General features: G+C 43.6%; 1 protein-coding gene across 17 annotated transcripts in view; it reads right to left on the bottom strand.

Annotated features, from left to right (window-relative positions):
• Nucleotides 1-377: 377 nt before the first annotated feature.
• Nucleotides 378-26,565, bottom strand: part of SLC45A1 (solute carrier family 45 member 1) — a 71,193-nt gene continuing 45,005 nt past the window's right edge. For 7 of the 17 annotated variants that reach the window (XM_066982038.1, XM_066982048.1, XM_066982036.1 and 4 more), the window contains 9 exons: nt 10,337-10,749; nt 9,223-9,315; nt 8,519-8,743; nt 6,952-7,691; nt 5,673-5,826; nt 4,606-4,782; nt 3,760-3,965; nt 3,347-3,693; nt 378-601 (listed from right to left, as the gene is read on the bottom strand). In XM_066982038.1, coding sequence (XP_066838139.1) covers nt 3,409-3,693; nt 3,760-3,965; nt 4,606-4,782; nt 5,673-5,826; nt 6,952-7,691; nt 8,519-8,743; nt 9,223-9,315; nt 10,337-10,749 — 2,293 coding nt within the window. In that variant the 3' untranslated portion in view covers nt 378-601; nt 3,347-3,408. Of the gene's footprint in view, nt 602-3,346; nt 3,694-3,759; nt 3,966-4,414; nt 4,783-5,672; nt 5,827-6,951; nt 7,692-8,518; nt 8,744-9,222; nt 9,316-10,336; nt 10,750-10,951; nt 10,976-15,063; nt 15,182-20,516; nt 23,500-26,565 lie in introns of those variants that run through there. The other 10 variants (XM_066982039.1, XM_066982033.1, XM_066982034.1 and 7 more) reach the window with 10 other exon arrangements.

Genomic DNA, 26,565 nt, shown 5'->3' with positions numbered 1-26,565 from the left:
ACAGAGGTTTTGGGGTGTTTTTGTTTTTTTTTTTTAAATCATTATTTTATTGTTGCTTGGGGGGTGGAGCTATTGGTTGATTATTTTTACAGTCAGGCTATTTTTGTTTCTTGAAAAAATGGTTTTCTTCAAAGATTCAGCAAAAGTTCTGAAATCGTTAGGTTCTCTTTTTGAGATACAGCACAAGTTGAGTGAACTGCACACATGGTGAAACGTTTATAACTATCTTAATTACAAATATGAGACAATTCATTATGTACTTTTCTCTCTTCCTCCCTCTCCCCATGAGAGCATTAACTAGGTACTTTCTCCTTCCCTCTTTCCATTTACCCTACCTCTGTACATGTCCTGTAAATACATTTATGATCACCCATAGATAATTGCCATCAAGGAACCTTTAATGATAATGACTTAATCAAAATTAGCCTTTAGGTACTGCTGAAGAGACTAAACTATGCCACAGCATAAAATCACGTTCCTGCCTAAACTCATGCATCTTCTAAACAGCAGCTCGCAGATTTAGAATATTTGAAGTGTCTGGATTCCAAAAGGTAAACATCACATTGCAGCTCACAGTTCAACAGTGACCTCCCAGTCATTTCTGTAAAACACAAAACATATGACAAATGAAGAGAATAAGCAAGTAAGCAATGCTGCCTTCCCCCCCCCCCCCTTTTTTTTTTCTCTCCGTGGATTTGGTGCAACTTCCAAGGAACTCTGCAGAATGGTGACATACTTTTTTTTCCCTGGACACCACCAGTATCACTAAAAGCCCCAAATTAACATACATTGATGTTGAATTATCAATATAATAGAAAATGTAATATATACTCTATTATGCAATGCGTCTGGGCATAGCGATAGTTTTATAACTATTTATGTGTATTTCATACTCTTGTTTACAGAGGGAAGGAGTGACAAACATTACCATCAAAGAGTCATACAATATCCCAAGTTGGGATGGACTCACAAGGATCGAGTCCAACTCCTGGCTCCTCACAGGACCGCCCAAAAACAATCAAGCCGTGTTTATGAGTTCATTGTCTAAATGCTTCTTGAACTCCAGCAGGCATGGTGACAGTGCCCGACCACCCTCTCAGTGGAGAATCTTTTCCTAATATCCATTGGTAAAATACATTGATATATACATAGACATATACACTGAGAAATACATTGTTTTAATAAATTCTGTTTTTTTTTTTAAATTGTTGTTTGCAACACACAATGATCTGCAAATCCAGCTACCTAGAAAAGGAAAGTGCTCGTGATCCATTCAGTGCAACAATGCTGTCTACAAAACTTAAAAGGAGAAAGCACTTTGAGAACTAATTATCACATTGTGGGAATAAAACAATCATTTTTGACTTTAAAAGTTTGGTAAGATAAGGAGGAGAAAATAAGGTTACACAGCAGACCAAGAAAAGAAAAATTCCACAAAGCCAACTAGTCAGATTGTAAGAAATCAGACACTCAGAAGTGCCAGATGTACTGCTTATACACCAGTTCCAGTTTTATTCCAAACATTCTTGGTCCAGATGCCCCATTATAAAGGAAACAACATCTCACAGATATTCCTGCAGATGTGACACCGGGTCAGGAAATGTAAGCCCAAATAAGGAAAATAAAGATGAACAGTCATCAACCTGATATTCATTTGTCTCTGAATGCTTGACTTCATAACTTCCGTAGCGTTCCTCCATTTAAGTAAATACTGATTAGCATGAAACTTGCCTCTCATGTAAAAAAAAAAAAAATACCAGGGTACTGATGATAAAAGTGAGAGGTTCTTACGAGTTGTGCATTATGCTTTCAAGCACTAGAGTATAGTAAGTCACAACAGCTAAATATTACAGAAGTTATTTCTTCTTGGCATCACACATCAAGCATAAAGAAACAAACAAACAAAAAAACACTGAGGTGAACAGTCCAGAACAACTCCTTTAAAAAAGAGAGAGCCTCCAGAGAAACTGCTTCTTCTGGACCCAGTAGACAAGAACAAAAAGAGCGTCTAAAGGGATGCCATGCATGGCATTCCCGATACCAAAATGCCCATCAGCCATGGTAAATCTTGGCTCGCTATTAGAATACGAAGGCAGACTGATAGGAATCCTAGAAATGGTTCTAACTTTTTTTTTTTTTTCATCTTTGCTCTTCACTTAAAGTACTCCTGAGCTTAACTGGAACTTGTATAAGGTTTCAGGCATTTACTTCCAAAACCAGAATAATTGAGAATTCTCACAGGTAATGAAACCCCACTAGTCCAACTCTACTAAGTCTTACTAGTTTCAATGAGATATAAAGGATGTGGCTCTAGCTGACAAATCACTAATCCCTAAAATGTCACATGGTACAACTGCATGAAAAACAAGGATGATGTGCTACAGGCTTTCACACATGATTTTTTTTTTTATATTCTCAAACCTAATTTTGAGTGTAAGCTTCTACCCAAGGCAACTTGATCCAAAAAAAACCTTCTCCCCGAAGCCGTTTTGCAGACAACTACCCATCTCCCTGCTAAGTCATCACAAGCTCTTATAGTCCCAGTTAAAAGTCTAATGTAGAAAGAAATATGTACATATCGGGAACCATCAGTGTGGACCAGAGTCAGAACCTAGAGAGCAGGGCTTGAGAGCCAGGCCCCTGCAGTTTCAGCCCCCAGCAACTTCTTGGAGCTGTTCTGCTGGCAGGAGCTCTGTACACCTAGGAGCCCAGAGACAGCCCTTAGAAGAGTACTTGCGCTACCAAAGCAAGACCAGTCACTCTCAACCTTTCCAAAGTTTTGAAAAGTACCTTCCAGGGCCAGGCCTACCATGGGCAGAGGCTGGGACCCACGGGTTGGCCCCACTGCTCCTTGAGGCCCCAGCAGGAGTTTCCACAGCCCTCAGCAACCAAGGGCCAGGCCACTCTGCCTGGCAGTGAGAAGGAACCTTCTGCTCACAAGTCTGGTAAAGCACTGCGGTCACAACACTCCCATAGCAGGGGAGCCCCATAGCTTGCTGACACCCAAAAGATCAGGGTCCCCCTGCCTGGGCAATGGAATTCTGTGTTCCCTGCCTCAGGCCAGGCAGCACTGTTCCCCCCAGGAATCATGCCGCTGCAGGGTGGCTGGAGGGGAAGGCCCCAGGCTGCCACCTAGGGTTCCTGCCGCTGTAGCCATGGACCCTGGGGACATAGATGGGCCTCTGCCACCTCAGGGGAAGGTGGAGTGGTGCCCTCTCACGGGCAGGGGAAAGCTTAGCAAAGATGGTGCATATCTTTCTGTGGTTTCCCATGCCCACTGCCAGCACAGTCACCCACGTCCCACCACCGTCCACTACCATCCTGGGGGTGCAAAGGGCCACCATACCATGACGAGGAAGGACAAGGGTGATGCAATGAGGCAGAAAAGGCTGTGGCAGCTTCGCTCATTTATTGGTCCTGTGCACATGGCAGGAGTGGGCGCTGCTCCTCGGTAGGTGGCAGCTCCTCAGCGGGTGGTATCGGCTCATAGGTGACGCAAAGGGAGGAGAAGAGGCAGCCCAGGAAGGACACCAGGCTGGCGAAGTACATGGCACCGCTGGCACTGCCCACAGCTGCCGTTAGTGGCCCCATGGCCAGGGCCACCAGGATCTGTGCCAAGAAGTACTGGCAGCTCAGCAGGGAGATGTCAACACCCATCCCACGCCGCATGCCCTCTGCCTTCAAGCCTGTGAACTACAGGGGACACAGTGTGAGGGAGTACTACCAGGAGCCCTGTCCCCCACCCTGCCCAGGGCTCACCTCACAGCTCTGGTAGTAGTCGCAAAGTAGGGAGTAGGGCAGCGTGCAGAGAGTGGCGAAGAGGACACCATAGGTAGCGCACAGTGACAGCACCACATAGATGTTTCTGGACAGCGTGGACAGCCCTGTACCCAACCCAAAGGCCAAGTACGCAATGAAGTACAGTGTCCGTGTGCTGAACCGCTCCTCTAGCTTTTCCAGCGCAGCTGCAAGACAACAGCATGGCATTTTCAATGAACCATGACTGTCCCCTGCCATGCACTAGGCTTGAGGAGTATACCTCCAAGCCCCACGGCCTAGCCGTCTGGTTGCCACAGCAGCAACCGTTACAGCTTTGCTTAACTGGTGGCTTGCATGCAAGCACCAAGATCCCCTTCCAAATCCTCCCACTGCCACAATGCAGCCTTGACACCCTACCTGTGCAGAGGGCATGACAGAGCTGCAGCCTGGCAGTTCCCTCTGTCTCAAGGGGGCAAGTGGGAATTGTTCTATGGGGGTGAACACACAGTGCTGGGCTGCTGCATGTCTGATTGCTGCTGTGCCCAAAGGACGCCTATGGTGGCTGCAGGTATTTCTGGACTCAACATGCGTTCAAAATGCAGCTTTTGAAAGAAACAATGTTCCAACAGAAATGTGTTTTCACCATACTGCTTACCTCCTCTGTTGTCAGAGTAGGCTATGCTAACTAGCAGAGATAATACGGTGTTAACACTCTGTTTCAGCACTTCCTGCCATGTGGTAGGCTATGTGCAACATAAATGCCGGACTACTTGTTGCAGAAACACCACTTAAGGAGCAGGTGTATCTTTCTGACAGCAGTGGGTGGGATGGCTGTACACTTAGTACCTGAATAGAAAGCAGCACTGAATGCATAGATGCACATTCCCCAGCAGCCCATGGTGACCCCAGCGTTGTACTTCTGATACTCATCTGAGTTGTGAGGTGCTTTTGGATTCCCTTGAAACACTACTTCTCCCATGAAGTCAGTATAGAAGAGCAACATCCCCTCAAATGAAAGCCATCCTGAAAGAAGCCAGAAATAACCCATTAGGATTACAGATTATCCGTTTCCTCTGGTAAGCCATGAATACTACTAGCTACATTGCAAAACCTGTCTTCAGTTGTGATTCTTAATGTATTACATACATAATGTTCAGCCACATTTATGAGGGACTGCTGTTCCCTGCGCGTTATGCTGTTTGTAAAAGTTGTTCATGATTTTAATGATCAAGATTTATCCTTTGAATTCACACATGGAATCTGACAGGCTGACTGCAGGTCACAGAATACTGGTTTAGCAAGAGAGCAAAATTCATTACAGCAGTCTGAACTGCCTTGCTGAATTTCACAGAGTAGTTCATCATATGTTAGTTTCAGGGTGCCGTTGTCCTCCTGCACTTAGCTACACTAGTCTTACAGGCACACCTGTAGCGTTGCATTCTGTGCCCCCTCACAGCCTGTTCTGTTGCCCCTATGTATATGGTATCAAAGGGAGGAAAGCAAATGCTGGTCTCAGATGTAAGCGGAGAAATACATCTATTCTTGTTGCATTCTGCTCAGTAACTGCAGTTTCAAAGCATTAGAAAGCACATTGATGCAGTTTCAAGTTCTTGCTTCAATGGTGTTTCTCGTCCTAGTGTAAACATTAAATTTAACAGACATGCTGACGTAAACCAATATTATTCTCTGTGTAGGGATGTAGGTTTCACGATTCTGGGTTTTGTTGTTGTTGTTTCATTTTTCTCATCATTCTAAGAAACTAAATACCAGGAAGTACCTTATTGGTGAGTATATACGGAACAAATTATATCCTTTTTAGATAGCAGCTAGTGCTGCAAGAGATAAAATATTTTAAAAGATTCACGCAAGGTAGACCGCTTCGTGGTGAAAACAAGAAAGAACTTTTTCATTACCTAGGAAGTGGTTGATGCAGAGGTTACGAAGAGCCTTGGGCATGTGGCAGATGGTTGAACAAAGAAGTCTGATGGACAGCGGTTGCTCAGAGGTCTCACTCGATCCATTCAGCTCACTCTCATATTTAACACCATCCAGCAGGATATTGGCAACCTGCACCATAAGAACTCCCAGGTCAATAAACAGGTTAAAAAAAATCTAAACGACCTTTGAGCAAATCTACGCTATATTACATATCTGTCTGATCACCTGAAAGTTAAACTCTGCTGCTCAGCTGTTGATTTGGAGATTAAGAACAGTGCTAAGGATGTCCTTAAGTTCAGCCTTAGAACAAGCGATAAGTAGCGGCTCTGTGTTGCAGCTGTCGGTGTACTTGAAACTGTTCTAGAGCATTTGGCAACCACAGTCAGATGCTAGCACACGAAAAGCATAAATTCTATTGCACTTAATACAAGCTGTACCTGCAGCTGGTCCCTGAAGTTTTAGAGACAGGTCCCTGAAGTTTTAGAGACAGTGATGAAAAAAGAGCCTGGTTTTAACTGAAACACATTATTATCGCTCACTTGATGCTTCATTTCTACTTGCACAGTATATAAAATCCTGACCTTAGCAAAGTCTGCTCTCACAAACTGGGAGAAAGTACAGCGACTGGAAAAAACAAAACAAAACAAAAAAAAACACATACACAGAGGACAGTTTACCTCATCTTGGATCATAAAAAAAATGGGTCAGCACACAGAGGTCTCAGACATTCCAAGTTATCACCAACAGCGGGAGGTGAGGTCAGAGTCTTATCCCTGGGTAAAGAAAACCTCACTTCCCTGATGAAACCAGATGCAATGACTGCCATAACGAGAAGCTCATGGGAGAATCCTATCCCTGGCCCTATCTTGCAGGTTTTTCTGTGGAAAGGGAAGATACAGGCTCAATAAAAATGTGTTCTTTTCTGCTCTCATGTGGTAGCTTCCTGGGTGGTGAACTAGGGCTAAAAATACCAACCTAAATTTCATATGGGGCCTGAAGGGAGGGGAATGCTCCCATTTCTGCCCTCTTTACGAAAGCAGATGACAGACTGCCAGTCAATCATAATTCATGTCCTACCCATGACTTTTACAATAAAGTCATAGCTGGTATTCTGTTCCTACGGTGACTTTTATCAGTAAACTGTTGTGAGCAGTCTTTAGTGATCCAATTGCGCACTAAACATTTAAAATCATAAAGAGAGAATAAATTAATACTCAGGTTTACATGGTCATATAATTGATTTTCTGGCCTCACCTGTTGGCTGAAAGTTACATTTCTTCTTCTGCTATTTTCTGGACAACGTCCCGTTACAATATCTGGAATGGCCAAGGTCTGAGGTCTTTTCAGGATACCTGATGACCGTGGCTTTATTGCATCCAGGGAGCCCACTGTTAGTGCCTCGCTGTCAGGCCCCATAGTTATGCTGCTCTCCCCTTGCTCCAGATTTCCATTTTCTTCTTGGTAACGGCCATCTGGTACCTGAGGAAAGCTGACACTGACAGGATGTCTGGGCAAGCTAGCTGGAAGTGCTAAGTAACTATTGTGCCCACCTGTAAAACAGTCTATAAGCACATTGTCAATATTTGAAGTCCCAAATGACGATGAAAATTCATTAATTCCTGTCAAGGAACTGTCTCTGCTGACAAAACTGCCATATTTGGGTGTGAGTGGGCTGAGAGGGGAAACAGGACTTGTAAAACTTGCATATAAGTGAGCCGAGTTATGAGAAGCAAAGTTTTCATTTACAGCCTCCTCAAAGAAGAGAGGTGGAGAAGGAGGGAGAGGAAGACTTGGACTCTTCATCACCTTTTTCTTCCCGCTGAGGGACCCTAGGGGTCTTTCTGGAATACTAAGTAGAGTCAGCATAGTAGTGATGGTCAGTATAATTGAGGTGAAGACATAGATGACACGCAGTTGCCCTCCCACAGCTTTTCCAAAACTGGTTTTATCCCAATGTATTCCTCCAACAACATAACCAAAGCCACCTCCAAGACCTGGTGGAAAAACAGAGTCGAGATTATCTTTCCTAGACAACCTTCAAAGTCAGAAACAGCGCAGCACCATTTATCTAACAATTCATGAGTAGAATCCAATGTGTTATCTCTGTTTTACTACTTAATCCCCTTTCAACTCACATGCAGCAATAAACAATTATCTGCACCACACGGACATACAGTTAGAAGAACTCAGATCTACCTGCGTCCAAGACTGACCAAATCACTTGAGACATGGAGCAAGCTCATTACTCAGCGACATGTCAACAGTGTACAAAAGCTGCCTCTATACTACTACCGATAAACAGGGAATTTCTGGGGCACCAGATGCCACGCTCACGCCATTCATGTGGTAAAAGCCTTATGACACTATCTTTCCTTTCTTACAAAACGTTAGAGAGCACAAAAAAAAGTCCCCTGTTGGAGAGGAAAACTAGACTAGAGCACTACAGCAACTGAAAATGACAGCAATAACACAGCAAAGTGAATGATATGTGCTTTCTTCTCCGATATGGCAACTAAAAAAAACATTTCCCACACCTGTGAAAAGTTGAATCTCCTTCCTAAAGTGATAATTTTCTTTCTGTAGGGTTGTAAAAGGCACAAGGGATCTTAAGACAAACAGTGCAGGACTGTGTCTTATTTGACTTCTGTCAGCTATGAAAGCCTTTTGAAGTAAAAGTTCTCTTTCAACGTTATTTATTGCTATCTCTCCAGGCATTCGGTTACGCTTATACAGGAAGAGACCAACGATTTACACCGCCTTCTCACAGCAGAGCTTTTTTACCCAGGGTTCATATCACCCAGGAAGTACAAAGAAAGCATACCTGCTAACAAAGCATGGATGTTGAGGCCCCTGTCTTGATCCATTGGGCCACATACATCCATCATGTAGGCATGACTAGGATTGTCTGCCGAATCTGCACTGAAGTCCATGAGGACGACACCACAGACTGTAAGGATGATCCCCCATTTGTGGTTATTCACAGTGTCAGACAAGGCGTTCCCAATATCTCTGCCATTCAGCATAAGTGAGAGCCCAAGCAACGCACCTGGGAATAAGAACAAATCAGAATCAATCAATCAAACACCGGTAAACAAGAGAAACTGTATCTGTCCATGCTCTCTGAAAGCATTATACTACCTGCACAGCCTTGGGGCATGCACTGTTTTTCCTGTTCATATCATCACAGATTTGGCAATGTGTATGGCTTATAGGATATACGTAATCCTGTTACACTGTTCAAGCTTACAGATGCCTGGATTTGTGGCTGGACAAAGAAAAATATTCCTGTCCCTCAAAACATCATCTCTCTTGTTAACTATGAGAAGAAGATGCTTTTAGGTGTGAAAGTCCAGCTGCCAGAGCATCACCTCAGTGCCACTCACCACCTTCTTCAGACGTACAATACCCCCACACCTGAAAGGTTCAGCCTAATGCTATAGGGATGCCTACATTTAGGGATGCTACAGGAGATGTGCAATGCTTCTACTTTACAAATGTTATTCCCATCATTTCTAAAAGACGTACCTACTGCTAAGACCAGAATGAATGGCCTTCTCCTCCCGAATCTTGATGTGCATCTGTCACTCCAGGCCCCCAGCAAAGGCTGTAGCAAGAACCCTAAAAAAGGTGATCACCAATAAGCAGATTTTTTCTACTACCCTGTTTCACAGGGGGGTTAAAATGGGCAGTTTAGAAGACAGTCAAAGGCAGGACACCGTGACACAGCAATATCCCCAGTCAGTACTAGTCACCCAAATGTACACAGTTTAGTGCCTGACATTTCCTACGTTGGAGACTGAATAGTGTAATGCACCATTGCTCATTCAGGACTGCTATGACAATGCAACTCACTCTGCGTCAGTAGTACAAGGGAGTCTGACATCAGATGAAAAGTAAGAGTAGAACAATTAAGTTCCTTATCAGCTATTTCATTTACTCCCGTCTCATATTGGAGGTCCCCTACTAAATTAGGTTGGTAGGATAGCAGCAAGTAAATACGCAAGTTGGAAAGGTGCCTGTCTGTGAGCACAAACCTACTTCTGAGGCACATTCTAGAAACACAAGGACAGGCAGAATAATTTCCAAGCAGTCATAACCTATCACAGGGTTCCTCCTGCAGTAATGAATATAATCCCAGCCTTGTCTCCGTGCTCAGGCAAGTAATCTAATGCCAATAACAGCAGTAGTCAAGTCTTTCATCATTGGAATATTTTGTTTGTTTCAGAAAATTCAACAGGAGAAGGCGACCCCACTCTGCGTTTTTCACACACCCATGGGAACTGTTTCTGTATACATCTTTTCACAGGGGTGTAAATGGATGCAGTGATCCTCTTTTGCCATTTTTGTTTTGTTTTTAAATATAAGAACTTAGTATAGTAACCAAAGCTTACTCTTGTGCAGGATGTGAGACACTGAGAAGCCATTAAAAGAACAGACCTTTTGATCACGCCAGGCCCATTTCAGGCAACACACAGCAGTAATTATTCTCCATTCAGTTGTCTAAAATTATATCTTCTTAACCATGACATCACATGGAATATACTTGTGAACAGCTGAGGCAGAGAAAACAAAATCATTTATACCCCTGCGGAGTAAAAAAAAAAAACAAGAAGAACGAAACAGCAGAAAGAAAAATTACCTAGTATAGGGCTGATGAACCACACCATTCCATACAGTTGGTCTGGCAGACCCATCTGAAGCAGCACAGGTGTAACATAGGCTGTTTCCATGGCATAGCTGAACTCAAGCCCAAAGAGAATGCACCCATTAAATAGGAGTTCTAGGAAAGACCTCTGAGGCTGTAGATCCCCAAAGTCAATCAGATCAATAGGACACGGAGTATTTGGCGGAGGCGGCGGCGAAGGGCGAATGTATTTTCGCCTTTTTGGATGTCTCTTGAAGTTGTTGGCCCGGTGACTTATATGCTGTGTGACTGATCCAGAATAGCCTGGAACTTGCGACCTCCAGATTTCCTGAGAAGCCACACTTGGCAAGAGTGCAGCATCGCTGACAGGAGTTGTTGCAGATGGTGGAATCATCACGAGTAGGCAACTGGAAGAAAAATAGCTCAGAATAAAATGGTTGAGTAAGGAAAACCTTTTTGAATTTCATTTACTGAAGTTCAAACCATTTCTGAACATTTCACATAATGAGTGCAACCTTCATACTAGTTACAATTTTCAGGTAGACCTGGAATCCACGTGGGCTTGAATTTCTGACAAATGATGCAAAGAGATAAATGCTGCTCTCTCACCTCCAGTTTAGCACGCTCTTCTTACTGACCAGGCAGGATGTGGCACCTCATAGTCACAGCGCAGCGCTTGACTGGGACAGGTCAGAGCCCTTGTCTGTTCACAGCGAACAAAGTTTAATTTCCTCACTGCCATTAGGGAGAGCTTAGTTGTTCCTTCCGCATTATTCATTTAATTATTTATTTTGAAGTCTAGAGCAAGCAGCTTCAGCCTATTGCCTCCTTCAGAAAGCCAAGTCACACATTACCAGTGTTTCTTTCCTTTTTATTTTGAGAAAAATTATTAGATCAGACAGGAGGAAAACAAGAGCACACAGTGGGGATGGCAAACTCAAAGGAAACACAGCAGACAGAAGACAAACTGCAATGACGGCCACAAGCACCAGCAAGGTTCTTGGTTAACAAAATCAGCAGAGACAGCAGTTACGCCCCTCAGGTGGCACAAATAAGTTCAGGAAGCACACGTTGAACTCAGGGAAGAGAGCTAGGTAAGAGCAGCTGCACTCTGACAAGCCCCAGACAGTAAATAATCTCTAGGGGAGAACGAAGAACGAGTACAGGCCAGAGCAGCAGCCAAGCTGTTCTTTGAAAAAAAAAAAAAAGATTCAAGGAACATTGCTTCATCCCCTCTGTCCCCAGTGTTTCCAACCTGTGGACCCTGCATGCTTCACTAGCTACCTTTCCTTTTTCTTACTGGCTTACTTCATCAAAGCTGTTTCTGGCATTTTTCAACAATTTCAATGGCTCACTTCTCTAGCTCACAGGTAAGCCTATCACCAGAACCAACTTCTATACAGAGTTTCCAAATTCACTCGGTTCCTCTGATATCACACTTGGCAACCTCCTATTTTAAATTTTCTTTCTATTAACTGACAATAGCTTATTGCTAATGTCTTCTATCTAGCTAAGTACAAAGTATCTTATCTGTGGGATGCAGGACATTTGTTAAAAAATTCACAACAAAGAAAAGCACTCTACCCAAAGGAGGTCATTCCCATTGCAGAGAAGACGATGAGTCTGCATAGCAGCTTTGGAGTAGCCAGGTTTGTTCTTCTGAAAGCCTTATACCTCTAGTAGATCTGCAGTTCCATGGCACAGCATTTTGCCCTCAGACTGTTTGTATACTAACTGTTGCAGGTAAAATATGTCTTTTCTGTGTAGAGACACTATCAATAATGAAGGTGGGTCATTTTTACCTAAATTAATCACGCTCAAAATTGTTTGCCTTCATATTTGAGAGTCATTTCAGTCCATCTCTGCGACATGAGGCACATGCATTTTATGAGTATGTCTCCCCACAAATGAAACACCAGAGCTCCCATCATGGCTGCCCTAGGCATTACCTACCTACATCTGGGATTAAAACTGAAATATTTTAAACAGCAGTCAGACACGTCGCATTTTTCAGGCGTTCCCAAAACAGAAATGGGTTTACATTTATCTGCAACTCCCTCAAAATAAATTAGGATGAATCATGACCTCACTACAAGTCTACAACAAAGCAAAGCTGCAGATTAACTGCAGATCCAGACCCCTACTGCAACATAAAAGTACTATTCAGTTCTGATTCAACTATCACTGCTACCTACACTGAGGCCAAGGCTTAACCCAAAGCTCTTACCCAAAGACAAAGGTTTTGTTTCGTCATATTTACATTCCTGAATTCTCAGCCTCTGATCCTCTGTTTCTCGTAGGTTCTATTTCAACAAGACTACACTGTAGTGCCCAAAGAATGTGGTTTTGAAGTTCAGACTGCACAAGCTAAGCAGTTGGATAAGGTCTCCTGACAACAAATATGCTCGGAACCAAACGTTGCTGCCATTTTTCAATGCAGGAACTTAAGTTTCAAATCATTTCCAGGGAATAAGATAGATACACCACAAACCATGGTCAGAACAGCTACTCCTCTCACAGACTAATAGCATTCCAGTACTAAACAGCCTCCTCAGATCTTGTCTGGATGACTCACGTACAGCAGTAGGTTAAACAGCAAAAATAAGTTCCAAAATAGCATCATAGGGTAGATGCTGACAGATCTGCTAAATTAATGAACCGCATGTGACTTCTTGCTTCTCGTCACCAGAAATGGAAACAGCTTATACGTAAAGTCTGGCTTTCTGCTTTCTTGCCCACAGACCAAAGACTACTGCACACAGATGGCTATACACCACCACATACCTCTTAATGAAAACCCTCACGGGTGCACACTAGGTAAGCAAAACAAATCTCTTTCTTATCCGTTTACAATTCCCCCAGGGTAAAAAGTCCCAGCTCTCTTGCTACTTTGGCTGTACAGAACTCCCACAAAGCCCTCATTTTCTGCTACCTTCTCCAGATCACCGGTCTTTCTTCCCATAGCCCTTTTTTTAAGCAACATTATTCTTTGCTGAATGTCCCCCAAACAGTATCAAAAGCAACAATCATTAAACCCACATTTACCATCATGCTGATGCAACAGTTGGTAGGATGCCCTATGCAGCATGGTGGGAGGCTGCCTTACACAATAATTCCCAGCTCCGTACAGGCATCCAGAGACAGACACTGCACAACGCAACCTCAAACACCTCACAGAAGACCGCTGTTAGGTTAAATTGTCTATATATGGGGGACTGGAATGGAGAAGAAAGGGTGGGATACAGAAGAGATCTACCAAAGTACTGCTAACTTTGTACCACGTGTTTCCTCAAAACTGCTCCTCTTCATACCAAGATGAATAACATGCAAGAGATAATAACAATAATTGTAACTACACGCCATGACAACTGCTATCTCACAAGGCACCCACACCAAGCTGCATTTTGCTACGAAAGCTCATTATACGCAAAATATCCCGAATAGACTAGCAGAAGGAGAAGCATATAGAAAGACTTCATGATGATGCCCACATGGGCGTTCACCTTAATACTATTCTGACAAATTACTGAAACCTTCCTTTGACCTACATTTTTCATAAGCGGAGAGTACTTTCAAGAGTACCTTTATGAGCCTTCAGTGTGAAGTGACTCCCTCGTGATGAGAGTTTGTTAAAAATTACAAGAAAGACACTAAAGCAAAGACACAGTGAAAAACCAACCAGAACCCAACAATGGTTGCGCTAATGACCTTTTCACAGCGACAATACAATACAGCTGTGCTAGCACTCTCCTTCACCACTCATATATCTTGTCATTTGCACCGAGGACAAAGTGAGTTGATCTTTCTATATTTATTTACGGTTTTCATCTCATACTGGATCCTTCTTTATCTTCCTGCTCTGCACTGTACGTTAGATCGTTATTTGTACTGCAGAGGGATTATATCACAATTTATAAGCAGCAATATCCTAGCAATTATTGGAAGAACCCCTCTTCGTGGCTCAAAAACACGTGGTGCTCTGTGACTGTGACTCTTTGGAATGAAAGACTATTATTGACAGCGTTTTACTGGTAAAACAGAAAGCCAGTGTAAAGCTGTGAGCCGAGCCTATATTCCTCATCATCCATTTTACCTAACATTTGAGCCCTTCACCAAAGGCTGGTTTTAGGCCTGTTCTGAGGTGAATCTATCTGGTAATCACAACAGCTTCACAGCAGGAAACTTCTGCGTGGAAAACAATTACATAGCTGTTAGCTCCAGTCTGCTATTAATAGTTACTTCTGAGTTTTGACATTTGTTATATAACAACCGTGCATCTTAATCAGCAGGGTCTTGGAGATGCTTGGCTCTGCCGCCTGCTACCCATGCAGCCAAACGTTTGTATGTGCATCCCGTCTGTCACGGGCAGGGGCCCGTCACTCCTACCGAGCCCCTCTATGCTGAAAATCGTTGTTTGCTACTTTAGCAAAGCCTGGTAGGGATTTTTCTCGGGCGGGCACCGACGGCTCCAAAAGCACCACAAACGCGAGCGTGGCGGGGAAAGGCCGACATGGGCCCCGCACGTCGGCTGACGTCTCACACGCGCTTATTTTAGCCCAAAATCGCTCTGCGGGATCGCCGCGGGGCGGGGCGGCGGGCCCCTCACCGCGCAGGGCGGGAGGCGCGCTCGGAGCCGCCAGCGCGCAATGACCTCCGCGCCCCACGGCACCAGCACCGGCGGCCGCCCGCTCCCCCGCCCCGCCGCGGTCGCGCTGCCTCACCTCCGGCGGCGGCGGGCCCTGCCCCGCACTGCGGCTCCACCCCGCCCCCGGGACGCCGGCCCCCACCCGCATCCGGGCCGCAGCCCCGCCCTGTGGCGGCGGAAGCGGCCCCTCCCGCGCCGCGCCCCGCGGGGGCGGTCCCTGCCCGCGGCCCGAGCGGGCCCTGGGGAAGGGCGCGGGGCTTCCCATTTCGTATAGAGCCCTGTGAGAAAGGGTGAGAACTGAGGATAATCTTGCAGTGCTCAAGGAACGGTGCAAAGGGTTGTTGAATTTTCTTATCACCACGGATTCCCGGTTGCATAATCTGTATTGTTCAATTTTTCTAAAGGCAACCTAGGCATTATGATGGTCAAGTGTTGGTCAATATCATTGTTCTTGAACGTTTATGAAGTCCAACAAAAGTTAAAGGCCCTGTTTACAAGACTAAGGACTATTCATTCACAGCACAACTAAAGGTTTGGGGCAGAAGAGGGGGTTGTACCTGGTCTAAATGAAAGTGGAACCAGGACCCTTATCCTATCCTCACAAATGTTCTTTCTTGAAACCTCACCATCAACAGGCACACCAAAACTTTTACTGCTTTCTAAGACAATGCCCTGTGCAAGCACATTGTTCACAAAATAATCCTAAAACGCTTGCCCCTACAATTCTGCAAAACTAGGTGCAAGCCAGCAAGGAACTGGTCAAGCGCTGGCACTGTTGCTCTGAAGTACTTGCTGTATTTCACCTTTTCACCTCCACCCATGTCAAAATACTCATGCAGATAGACTACAGACAGATGAGAGATGCCAGTGCAACGTCACATACATCTTTAGATAAACGTATCCTTCTGTTCTTTTGCTGCCATGCCTGACCACTACAGGCTTCTATCGAAGATGATACAGGTTCCTCTTTTGACACAGTCTATTCCCTAGTCCTTCTGGCAGGTTTGAGGCAGATTCGGTATTGAAATGTCCCTCATCTGTCTGTGCTGAGCTTTTCCTTTCAGCTCCCCAACCACAGCACTTCTGCAGCCTGCATCAAACCAGCCTTGCCACACACCACTTCTCAGCACTGATGTTAGATGGTTGTCACCACATCAAAATACTGTCTTCTCCTGTCACAAGGTCTCATCCACAAAACAGCAGCCACTGCTCCACTTGCAGTCTATTGAGAGAGCAAACTGATTTTAAAAGCCGAATTCTTAAGTGATTGAAAGTATTGCTGTGGCCATGGAAGAAACCAGTAACATTCTTGTACAAAACAACCTGCTGATGGCATCCCTTTTATTCATATTTCCAATGCCACAGCCACTGGAAAGATCCTTCACGCTTCTGAGCAGCATAAGCAACAATTAGGATTTGCTAGGCAAAGGATGAAGGGCAAGGGCTGGAAGGGCAGGAACAGGGGAAGGTCCAGCCAGGTACCACAACTGGTAAGAGAACATGAATAGGCAGGTCTGCCAAACGGATCAGACAGGTAGGGCAAGAGACGGCTGTTGCCAGGAAGAGACAGTCAGCAGTAGTTGGAGTAGCACCAGCCACCGCTCACCCAGCTTCTAGTGCTCAGGGACAACAACAAAAAGCGTTGTGGGACTTTAAGGAAGAAATTCTTTACTTTGAAGGTGGTGAGGCACTGGAACAGGTCGCCCACAGAAGTTGTGGATGCCCCATCCCTGGGAGTGTTCAGGACCAGGTTGGATGGGGCTTTGAGCAACCTGGTGTCCCTGCCCATGGCGGGGGGGGTGGAATTAGATATTTAAGGTCCCTTCCAACCCAAACCATTCTATGATACTATGGCTGTCAGACCACCCACAATCATTTGCTGCCTTTTTTGCTGAAGGCTCAGAGGCAGCCATCCCTTCAGTGATGTAAAGGTACCACTTGCTTTGGTCTAGTTTAACCCAAAAGCATTGAAGGAAGCAAGTTTTGGTGATGAATATGTACTGCTATGAATCCAAGATGTTTCCTCGTACCTTCTCTGGGTGCAAGATGGTTTGCATTCATTAAACCTTTGTGTTTGGCCTTTCTATGAAAGAACTTCTGACAGTGTATTCATCTCTGCTCATTTACAGCTTCATGCTAGGTTCACTGTTTCACTTGCCAACAGCCATTATTTGCCTCTCTCAGTTCAGGACTACTCCTGTTTCTTGGAAGCCTCTGCTGGTATCCTTACAGCCCTTTTCTCTGAGATGAACATTAGCTCCAATCAAGTGAGACTCCATCAAAAAATGGGGTTTCAGTTCTGTGATGCCAGGTATTCCTTTTTAATTTTTTTCTTCTTAAAATTCTTTTAAAAGCATGCTTCAGTTAGGTTCAGTGGCTCCACAGTATCAGTCAGCCAGCCACCTGGTAACAGCAGTTTCTTTTTCAAGCATAACTAGACTATTTCTTTTGGACATACTAAGTCTGTACCACAGAAACACGCTGTGAAAGGTACTTGGTGGTTGGGGGCTACAGATTTAGGACATCCCAAGGCCAGAAGAATCCTGGAGCACAGATGAATCAACACTCAGTGAGTGACCCAGAGAGGCAGAGGCCTTGTGAATCACAATGTTTTTGTCTGCAAAGAGTTCCATATATGCCCTCCACAAATGATTCTCCACCTTCTTCAGAACAGCAGACATGATGTTATAGAGGCAAGGAAGTCAAAAAAACCTGTACTGTTGAGATCATACATTAATCCCTGTTCCTTCAGAAAGGCCAAGAACACAGACGCATTGCATTTCTGTGGGTGACCATGGGCATGGCTGCCAAGAGCTCCTTAGAGTAAGCTTGCAGTAGCAGTACAACTTGGTTGCCACTGACATGAGGTCTCAGAAGAGCTGTCTTACCAATACTGTAGATCGTAGAACACCCCCAGAAGCTATATCCCCTTCTGAAGAGATGGGTAAAAAAAAGGCTCTCAAAGAGAATGAGATGAAAAAATGAAATGAAATTAAAAAAATAGCAGAAATAATTTCATTTAAAAGGCAGAAAAGCTCCTTAGTTTGGACAACTTTAATTTGCCTCCTCCTGAGTTCCAGGACAAAGGAGGGGGGGGTGGCAGGGCAGCAGGTGAGGAAAATCCAGAGCAGCATAGGTTACAGTAGAATAACTGTCAAGCCTGTCGCAAGTCAGTTTGCACAATTTCTGAGTCAGTGATGCTGTCACATACTGGACAGCTTTCCTTTCCATAGCACGGAGAAGCACGTAAGTTTCCCTGTGCCCAGAATGAAACGCTGCATATTTCTTACTCCGTAGGAAGAATGAACAGTCTAGCTTAATGTCATTTTTGACTACCACAACCAAGGAGTAATACAGAGAAAAATGAATGTCCTTCTTTTCCTATTCCACATTGAAGGTATATTGCCTATGATGTTGAACACAGTGCAAATACAAAGTATGATAGGAAAAAAAAGAAGCAAGTTCAGACAAGGTAAGGTTCAGACAAGGTAAGGCGCATTTCAATAGTGCATTCTTAATGCTTACATGGTAAGAGGAGCTTACCACAAAGTGTACCACCTAAGCTTCTTTTACATGTCAACTGAGTGGGTTACAAGGAAGCTGGTGGGAGGCTAATACGAGACCATAAGGAAATCTCATACATGCCAGTTTGCACAGTACCTGCATATCTGGCTCTTAGCATGTTGTCATATGACCTTAATAGCTTGGATAAATCCATTCCTGAATGTGGATTCACCAGAATCCTACACTGGCTACGTTACTGGATGAAATTAAATGTGTAAAAGGGGACTTCATTTTTTACTTAAAAGAAAGAAGAAAATAACAAATAATAAATAAAAAACCACACACACCAGAACACCATGAGCAATGAAAAAGTATTTTACTGCAGAATAAAAGTCGTAACAGCACTGACCTATCTGTGTTAAAAATGAGCTTTCAATCCTTTGAGGAAAAAAATATCAACATAGCAAACAACTACACAAGAACATTAATTTTTAAATAAATAAGCATGCATTTTCTGACAAATGCCATTAGAGCCCTTTGAAAGTCTGTACTAGCAGGGATATAACAAAGTACAAAAGGAGTTTGCATCCCATCTCATCCTTTCCTGGAACAGAGAAAGTCCTCCCCTGTTGTTTTTTGGTGCAAGGTAAGCCCATGATCCCAAAAACAATCCCTTAATAAACAACTTCAAGATGCTCCCCAACAAGCGTGCCAGGCAACTACAATGCACAGCACTGAACACAAAGCAGAAATACTCCCATTACTAACAAAGCATGGCATAGTCTTGGACCACAGTCCAGATATTGTTGTAAAAAAAATATATATATTTTAACAAGCCAAGTCTTTAATAAAGAACAAATTTGGTTTCAGGAAAACTGGGATACTGTCATGGTATAAACATAATATCAGTAATCTGTCAGCCCAGACTAGAGTTGCTATACGAAACTAAAACAAGATTACACTGTCACCTCAAACCTTAGAGCATAGTTACTCAGAAAAATTTCACTAATGCCGTGCTTATTGAAACCATTCTAATGTAGTCCAGTGAGTGTCCACTAGTTGTTTTTTTTCTCTCCCCCCACCACTGATATACACTTGATTTGACACTCGCTTCAGTTCAGACATTCAATTTCCACAACAGTGGCTTAGTGGTTTGCTTTGTTTTCTGCAGTGACTGTCCAATAATTATTTTTATTTGCTTATGTAGGACAAACCAGTACTATCCTCAAAATAATGAGGGCATTTGCATGGCTCCTGCCCTATCCAGAGAGGAACACTCAATAGCTGGTCTGTTTCTGACAATGAATACAAAACAGTACAGAGAATGAGCCACTAGAGGGCACTTACAGAATTTAGAAAATTGAAAACGAATGTGATATCGGAAGGTTGCAGTCCCACAAAAAGTCTGAAGAGTCCAAGTGACGGGCTCTGTATTTATTTCCTAACCAGTTCCTGTGACCAATACTTTAAGATATGGATCAACGGAACCAGTTTTCTTTACCAACCTCTATTGTACCAGCAACTGAATGAAAGAAGTCTGAGAAAAACTCTTATGAATCAACGCACATGCAAGACTATATCGACTAGACACTTCTGGACAGACAAATGCTGAACAAAAAAGTGTTCACTGCAAGCAGCTTTACAGCATGCAGTATTGGTGGTCTACATTGCTGGGTGCAGCTTTGGGGAAAGAGGCACAGGAACATGCAAAGCACTGTGGCAAACTCACTGGAATATTTAATTTCACTATGACACCTCAAGTGCCCTATGCATTTCACAAGAAACAGACATCATTACGCCCCAAAAACCTTGCAAGCTTTTTCTCTTTTTCCCCTCTCTCTCTCCCTCTGAAGGGGACAAGCCACAGAAAAGTAACAAGCAGTATGGCAGGAAAGCAGGAGTTAGAATCCTGGATGCATGAGCTTGTGGTCACCCAGAGCAGGCACAGGATATATAAGAACTAAACTCAACTTTCATCTCAAGATGTAGCATAAACAGAGATCGCTGTCTTCCCTGTTAAGTTACCTGAACAGCTTGATTCCTTGCTTCTCATACGATTCCTGTGAGCTCCCAGCCATCACATCCTGTCATTAGCAAGATCAAAGCTTTCTTGGCTACCAGGTGTCTTATTTCTGCAATTCAGTACACTTCTAATCTTCTACTGAGGAAGGAAAGCAGAATTAAAGCAGAATTCACATCATTACTGAGTTCTGGAAAACCTCAAATCACCGCTTTTGTGAAAGCCAAGTGCAGGGCAGCACAAGGGCGGACTGGGCCACTGTTGTATTGAGGGCTGAAGGGAAGCAGTGATCAGGTGAAGCACCATACAGAGGGCAGACCTACAGCACCTGGTTCCAGGCAAGTATAGTCAACAGTGACCCACGCAGACCTGCCTTGCCAGCATTGGCCTCAGTAGGTCAGTAGGAAAGGCACGGTACCGCGTGGCAAGGGGTACCAAAGAGATGCTGCACCAGGCTGCATTCTCTAGCAGCTGTGCTGGCAGGGGCTCGAGGCTGGCTAAGCGGTGCATAGGCAGATGAGGGGTATTACACGCTCACGAAAGAAAATCAGTGGGACACTGCGCTGTACACGAAGGGCACTGCAGGAAGATGGCAAGTGCACCTGCCTTTTACTAAGCATTTATTAAAATTTAGGTTTATAAATTGGCTGTGTACCTTCTCTAAATTGACTTTGGGAGCCTATGGGAAGTACTGTTCCACTTCCCTGTGTTTACCACAGGGGAAATGAGAAACCACCAGGTCCCTGGGGCTAATTACTTTCTTCAAAACTCAGCATTGCTCTGAGTTTCTGACTCAGTGCAGTGTTCAATTTTCTGCTGAGATTGTATCTATATCGCATTACAAGATGAGTTGCAATAGCACTTGATGTTAATTGCAGTGCACAGACTGCTCCCTTCTGTCCTTTATTCCAGCTATCAAGAAAAACCAGAAAGTCTGCTTCTACTGTTTTTAATTTAGCCTCTTCCATCCATACAGACTGCCTGTCAGACAGGAGAGGTAGGGGGTGTCATCCCCATTCTGCCTGAAAGTGTCTACCAACAAGGCAGAGACTACAAAATGTCTACATGCCATCCGAAATGATCAGTTACACTGTAGAGACAGACAGATGCTGGGGTGTAGTATGGCCACTTGGTGTAAACAGATACATACAGGCACATAATATTCCTGGATGATCCTGGAGCTGATCTAACCATCCCCCTTGCATCTCTCTTCTCATACACCAAGGCAGAGAAAAAGGCAAAGATGAAATAACAGAAAAAAGGGCACCCCTATGCCACTCTCAGAGTCTCGCTGTCTCTTTCGAGGCCTGTCTGTCTTATGCACCAGAGAAATCCTCAAAGCAACAGAGTACAGACATGTACAGGCTCCCACAGAACACAGAAACAAGCAGGAGTTGTGCATCCTGACTTGACAAGTGTTTATAGTCAGCAAATTCTCCTGTGGGAACTAAAATTGCGTTCATTTGCTGGGTGATGAGTACAATTTACCTTTCCCTGGTAAAAGGTAATTTTAGGCATAGTCAAAGGGATAAAGCTTTTTAGTATCTCACCCTTACTTCCTTCCCATCTGAAGAACCCATCTCTGACAGCTGTGTTCCAGCACACTATCATGGGATACAACCATTCCTGAGATACAAAACATTGCCTAGTCTACTGTTTCCTACTCTCCTTCCATTATGAGCAATTGTGATCTGTCATTTCAAGTGTTAACAAGCATTGCTAACTATCAGGCATCACTTGCTCTGTATTATATTTGCACAGGGTAACAATAATGCCTTGTATAGTGCTCCACACTTTCAAGACAGCATATGAATTACAATTGAACAAAACTGAATAATCAGTACACTGGAAAGCAACGTTCACAGAACAGCACTGGAGGTCTTGGAAGATCTTTTGAACACCTTCCTACTAAAAGGAAGACAGCCTTACTAGATAGCGGGCCTGTGTCCCATTTCCAGAAGAGGCTGTTAGTGGACACGTGGGTAAAGAACAACAAAACAGATTGCTGCTATTCACTAGCTTGCTTTTTGCTACTTACTAGGTATTTACTTTGGTATTAAATTTGTTTGGTTTGTTCAGATCAGTGGAAGTATCTAATTTGTGCTCATTTCTCACTCAAAAAATGGTTAAAGGCCCATTCCCTGTTTGGCAGATTCTTCTCATCCCTAAAAACGTCTATTCTCCCCCACCAGCAGTAAAGAAACTCCTCTGACCAGAGTGCAGCCAGCAACATGACATTTGCAGCCTGGTACTGCCCTGGGGTTAGCCTGCATTTTCTTAGGAAAAAAGGGAAAGGAACAGAACATTATGTCCAATAAACATTTGCTAAAGCTCTTGAGCAAGATAAATGGAACAGGTAGCAAACAGTAATCCAGATTAACTACCAGCAAAGGCAAACAAACAGTATGCAAAGGTTTCCTGTACGTCGCTTGGATGACATTTCTATGCTGAATCTGATACACTGATATATTAATTGATCTCTCCAACAAGAGCCATGACCTTTGGATACAAAATACGAAATTGGGCCTCAAAGTAATCTAATTATTCAACTGCCTGGTAGAATAAAAACAGGCTTGCTGATAGTGTGACTTCTCTCTTTTTTGTTGTTGTCGTTTCCTCCCATGAGGAATAAGTGATTTTTGAAGGCACACAGTTACTGAGTTTCTCAGTAATATTATCTGCTCTTTCGGTGTATGACTAGCATGGCATGCCACGCATTCATGGCTTTAATTTTATATAAAAGCTTAGGTACACCTTCTTGGGCAGACTTATGTCTCAAAATTAAACATGTTGGAATCAGTAAATGAAAAATTGGTTCCACTAATCCGAGGCTCAGCCCCACAGAAACGTTTCCCCAGGAAGGGATCTGATCACAGCCCTGGGAAATCTTAACCAATACGGAGTATTTTCCCTTCTCGGCCTGGTACAGATGAAGGCGACACTGGAGACAGAGTCTAGCTCTGGGGTCCACTTCTGAAGGATAACAATGAAAAATTTGGAGGAAAGAACAACAAAAATTATATGTGAGTTGCAAAACATTTTGCAATAATCTAATCAAAGAATTCCTGAATAAGACAAAAAGCAAGGGCTTCTCAATCAGCTGGTTCAACCATGAAAATTAAAGCTAAACAAATTCAAATTACAAGTAAAATGCATGTTTTTAAGAGTGAGAAGGGAACAACAATCACAAACTACCAAAGGAAGTAGTGGATATTCATGCCTTTGTGGCGTACATGCATTAGTCAAACACAAATCACTGGAGGGAAACATGGATGGAAGATGTTTTTGCCGTATGAGATTTCAGCCCACAAGGCTAATGGTCCTTTGCAGCCAGAAAGGTTAAGAGCTTTGCACTTATTTAATCAATCTCTTATTAAAAACAGTAAAGACATAGCTAGTTCACATCCACTCTACACTAAGCTAATTTACCAATCTCTTGTCAAGTCAAAAAATCTCTTTTGGGGGGGGGGGGGGGGGGGGGGGGGGGCGCGTCTTGCGATCAGGGAGAAGGACAATATTACTGCAAACATTTCTTCAAAGAGCCATTCTCATGGCTCTCCTTTTCACACCTTCCAAGATGCTGGACAACCTTCCCCTTCCTGAGCCCAAGTGACAAATACTTCCAGTCCTCACACACACTTTCTTTTTTAAATAAATAAAAATCCAAGTATACTGGGATAATAAAATGTGAGATCTTTTTGGCCTAAAGAGTAACGGACATCCTAAGACATTGGAATACAGGCCCATTTAAATTTCAAGTACCAAATCAATGTCTTCACCATGGGATACAGAGATCAGACTTCATAGCCAAAGAACAGCCATAAAGGATAGAGGTGAAATTTGATATTTGAGATTTCACAGTATCACAGTATCACAGATTTCTAGGTTGGAAGAGACCTCAAGATCATCGAGTCCAACCTCCGACCTAACACTAAGTACTCCACTAAACCATATCGCTAAGCTCTACATCTGAACATCTTTTAAATTCCTCCAGGGATGGTGACTCCACCACTTCCCTGGGCAGCCCATTCCAATGCCTAACAGCCCTTTCGGTAAACACGTTTTTCCTAATATCCAATCTAAACCTCCCCTGGTGCAACTTTAGCCCATTCTCCCTCGTCCTACCACCGGGCACATGGGAGAGTAGACAGACCAGCGCCCACCTCGCTACAGCCTCGTTTAAGGTACCTGTAGAGGGCGATAAGGTCGCCCCTGAGCCTCCTCTTCTCCAGGCTGAACAAGCCCAGCTCCCTCAGCCGCTCCTCGTAAGACTTGTTCTCCAGACCCCTCACAAGTATATACTTGCCTTTGCAATTCTGCATAAACCCACCAGCACTTAGACACTGCCTAGCTTCGTGCACTCCTTCATGGATACTTAAGAGGCGAAATGCACCTCTCACTGGTAGAATTTTTTCATGTGTTAGCTCAGCATCAGCTAAAAGCCCTGACAGAAGATTTCTAAGAAAGGGTCAGTTTCTTAGAAGGAAGACAGTTATATTACGTGGACTGACCACATTCAAAGCTGATCATCAGAAACCTCTATTGTAACCTTCTTCTACGGTCAGTCAACTGAAGTCATGATCTCCATGTCAGCTAACGTATATGTTAGAACAGCTGTTTACCTCTGTTTTGCACAGAGCATGCACCTATGTAGCAACGTAACTATTACGTAACAGTAAGTCAAACTAAAACAAGTCAGATTGCTTAATCCATCAAATGTGTTGACAAGATTTTTACTTCTATCACCTGATAATATAATTGCTCAATTAGCTCCACCTGAATGCCTTGGCTGTGGTAGAGGAATGTTCCCTTGCAGGTCATGGTAAATCTGAAGATAGGAGGCAAGTAAACAATACAAAGGTAAACAATTTCTCTACAGCAAACCAGATGCATCCTCCAGTTGTATTTTCTTTACTGATCTGCTCCTTGCTCTACTGTTTTAGTACAGAACAGGCACACAACAAGTAAAACCAAAAGAGCGGTCAAAAACAGTAACAGAGGAGGCCCCCCCAGTGCAATCTAATCCCAAAACTTTCGTAGCAGATTCAAACCTTACATGGATATTTATTTTTGTATTTCCGGCATTCCACAACACTCTAGTTTAGGTAATCTCCCTATTGACAGGGCTTTTGAAACATCTGCTGCATCACTGCGCATTATACTATCTTTTTCCTTCAGCCAAGAGGCAAGTGGAAAAGATGCCAATAAAAGTGGTGCTTGTTGATCATCCTGGAGCATAGTGGATCTTATATTATGGATCTGCACATCTCTCATGCATCAACAGACCATAGCACAGAGAGTTTGGTTGCTATAAACATGGACTGTACAACTTGCTGGGCTTTATAACTAATCCTTTCGACTTGATGAGAAAGTAATGGCTTCTGCTGCAGAAACAACTTCACCACGTACCATAACCATGTAGATCATGAGAAACTAATTGTATCATAGCAGTCAAAGCAAGCATGGTTACCAGAGAAATCTGTGTTTGTAATAGATCGACTACTATGCAGGAAGGGCCTGGCTCCAAATGAATTCATGCGACATGATTCTTTTCTAAATAGTTCTTGTTCTGCACTCTACAACAGAGTCCCTACTTCTGCCTACCAGTAATTCAACACCACTAATCCAATCCGTGACCATAAAATCTGACTTGTTCACCATTTTCCTCTGGATCAATACTGACCCTTGTCCTCTTTCCCTCACACCATGAAGGTGGCTTAAAGCATTTGTTTGGATAGTGGCTTTCCCAGACTCCTACTTCTGCACCACACTGATCTCATGCTATACAGCAAGAAAGACTGTCAGAGTTCGGACAAAATAATCATCATTCACCATGCTGGTTTTGGGGCCTATTTTTAAACAATATTAGTAAATACACTTTCTCCTTTTGTTTTTCAGGCATTTTTCCTTTGGAGGTAAATCATTAATGTATGCTGGGCTGTGAAAAATGACCCTGATCTGCACATCCTTTATCTGTGTATTATCTGGGTCTAATTTATTCCCTTCCCTAGTGATTTCACAGCCTCTCCCACATCTGTAACACCAGGTTTACTA

Source organism: Anser cygnoides, chromosome 23 (assembly GCF_040182565.1).
Source record: "Anser cygnoides isolate HZ-2024a breed goose chromosome 23, Taihu_goose_T2T_genome, whole genome shotgun sequence".
Lineage (NCBI taxonomy): Eukaryota > Metazoa > Chordata > Aves > Anseriformes > Anatidae > Anser > Anser cygnoides.
This window is presented reverse-complemented; position numbering and strand designations above follow the sequence as displayed.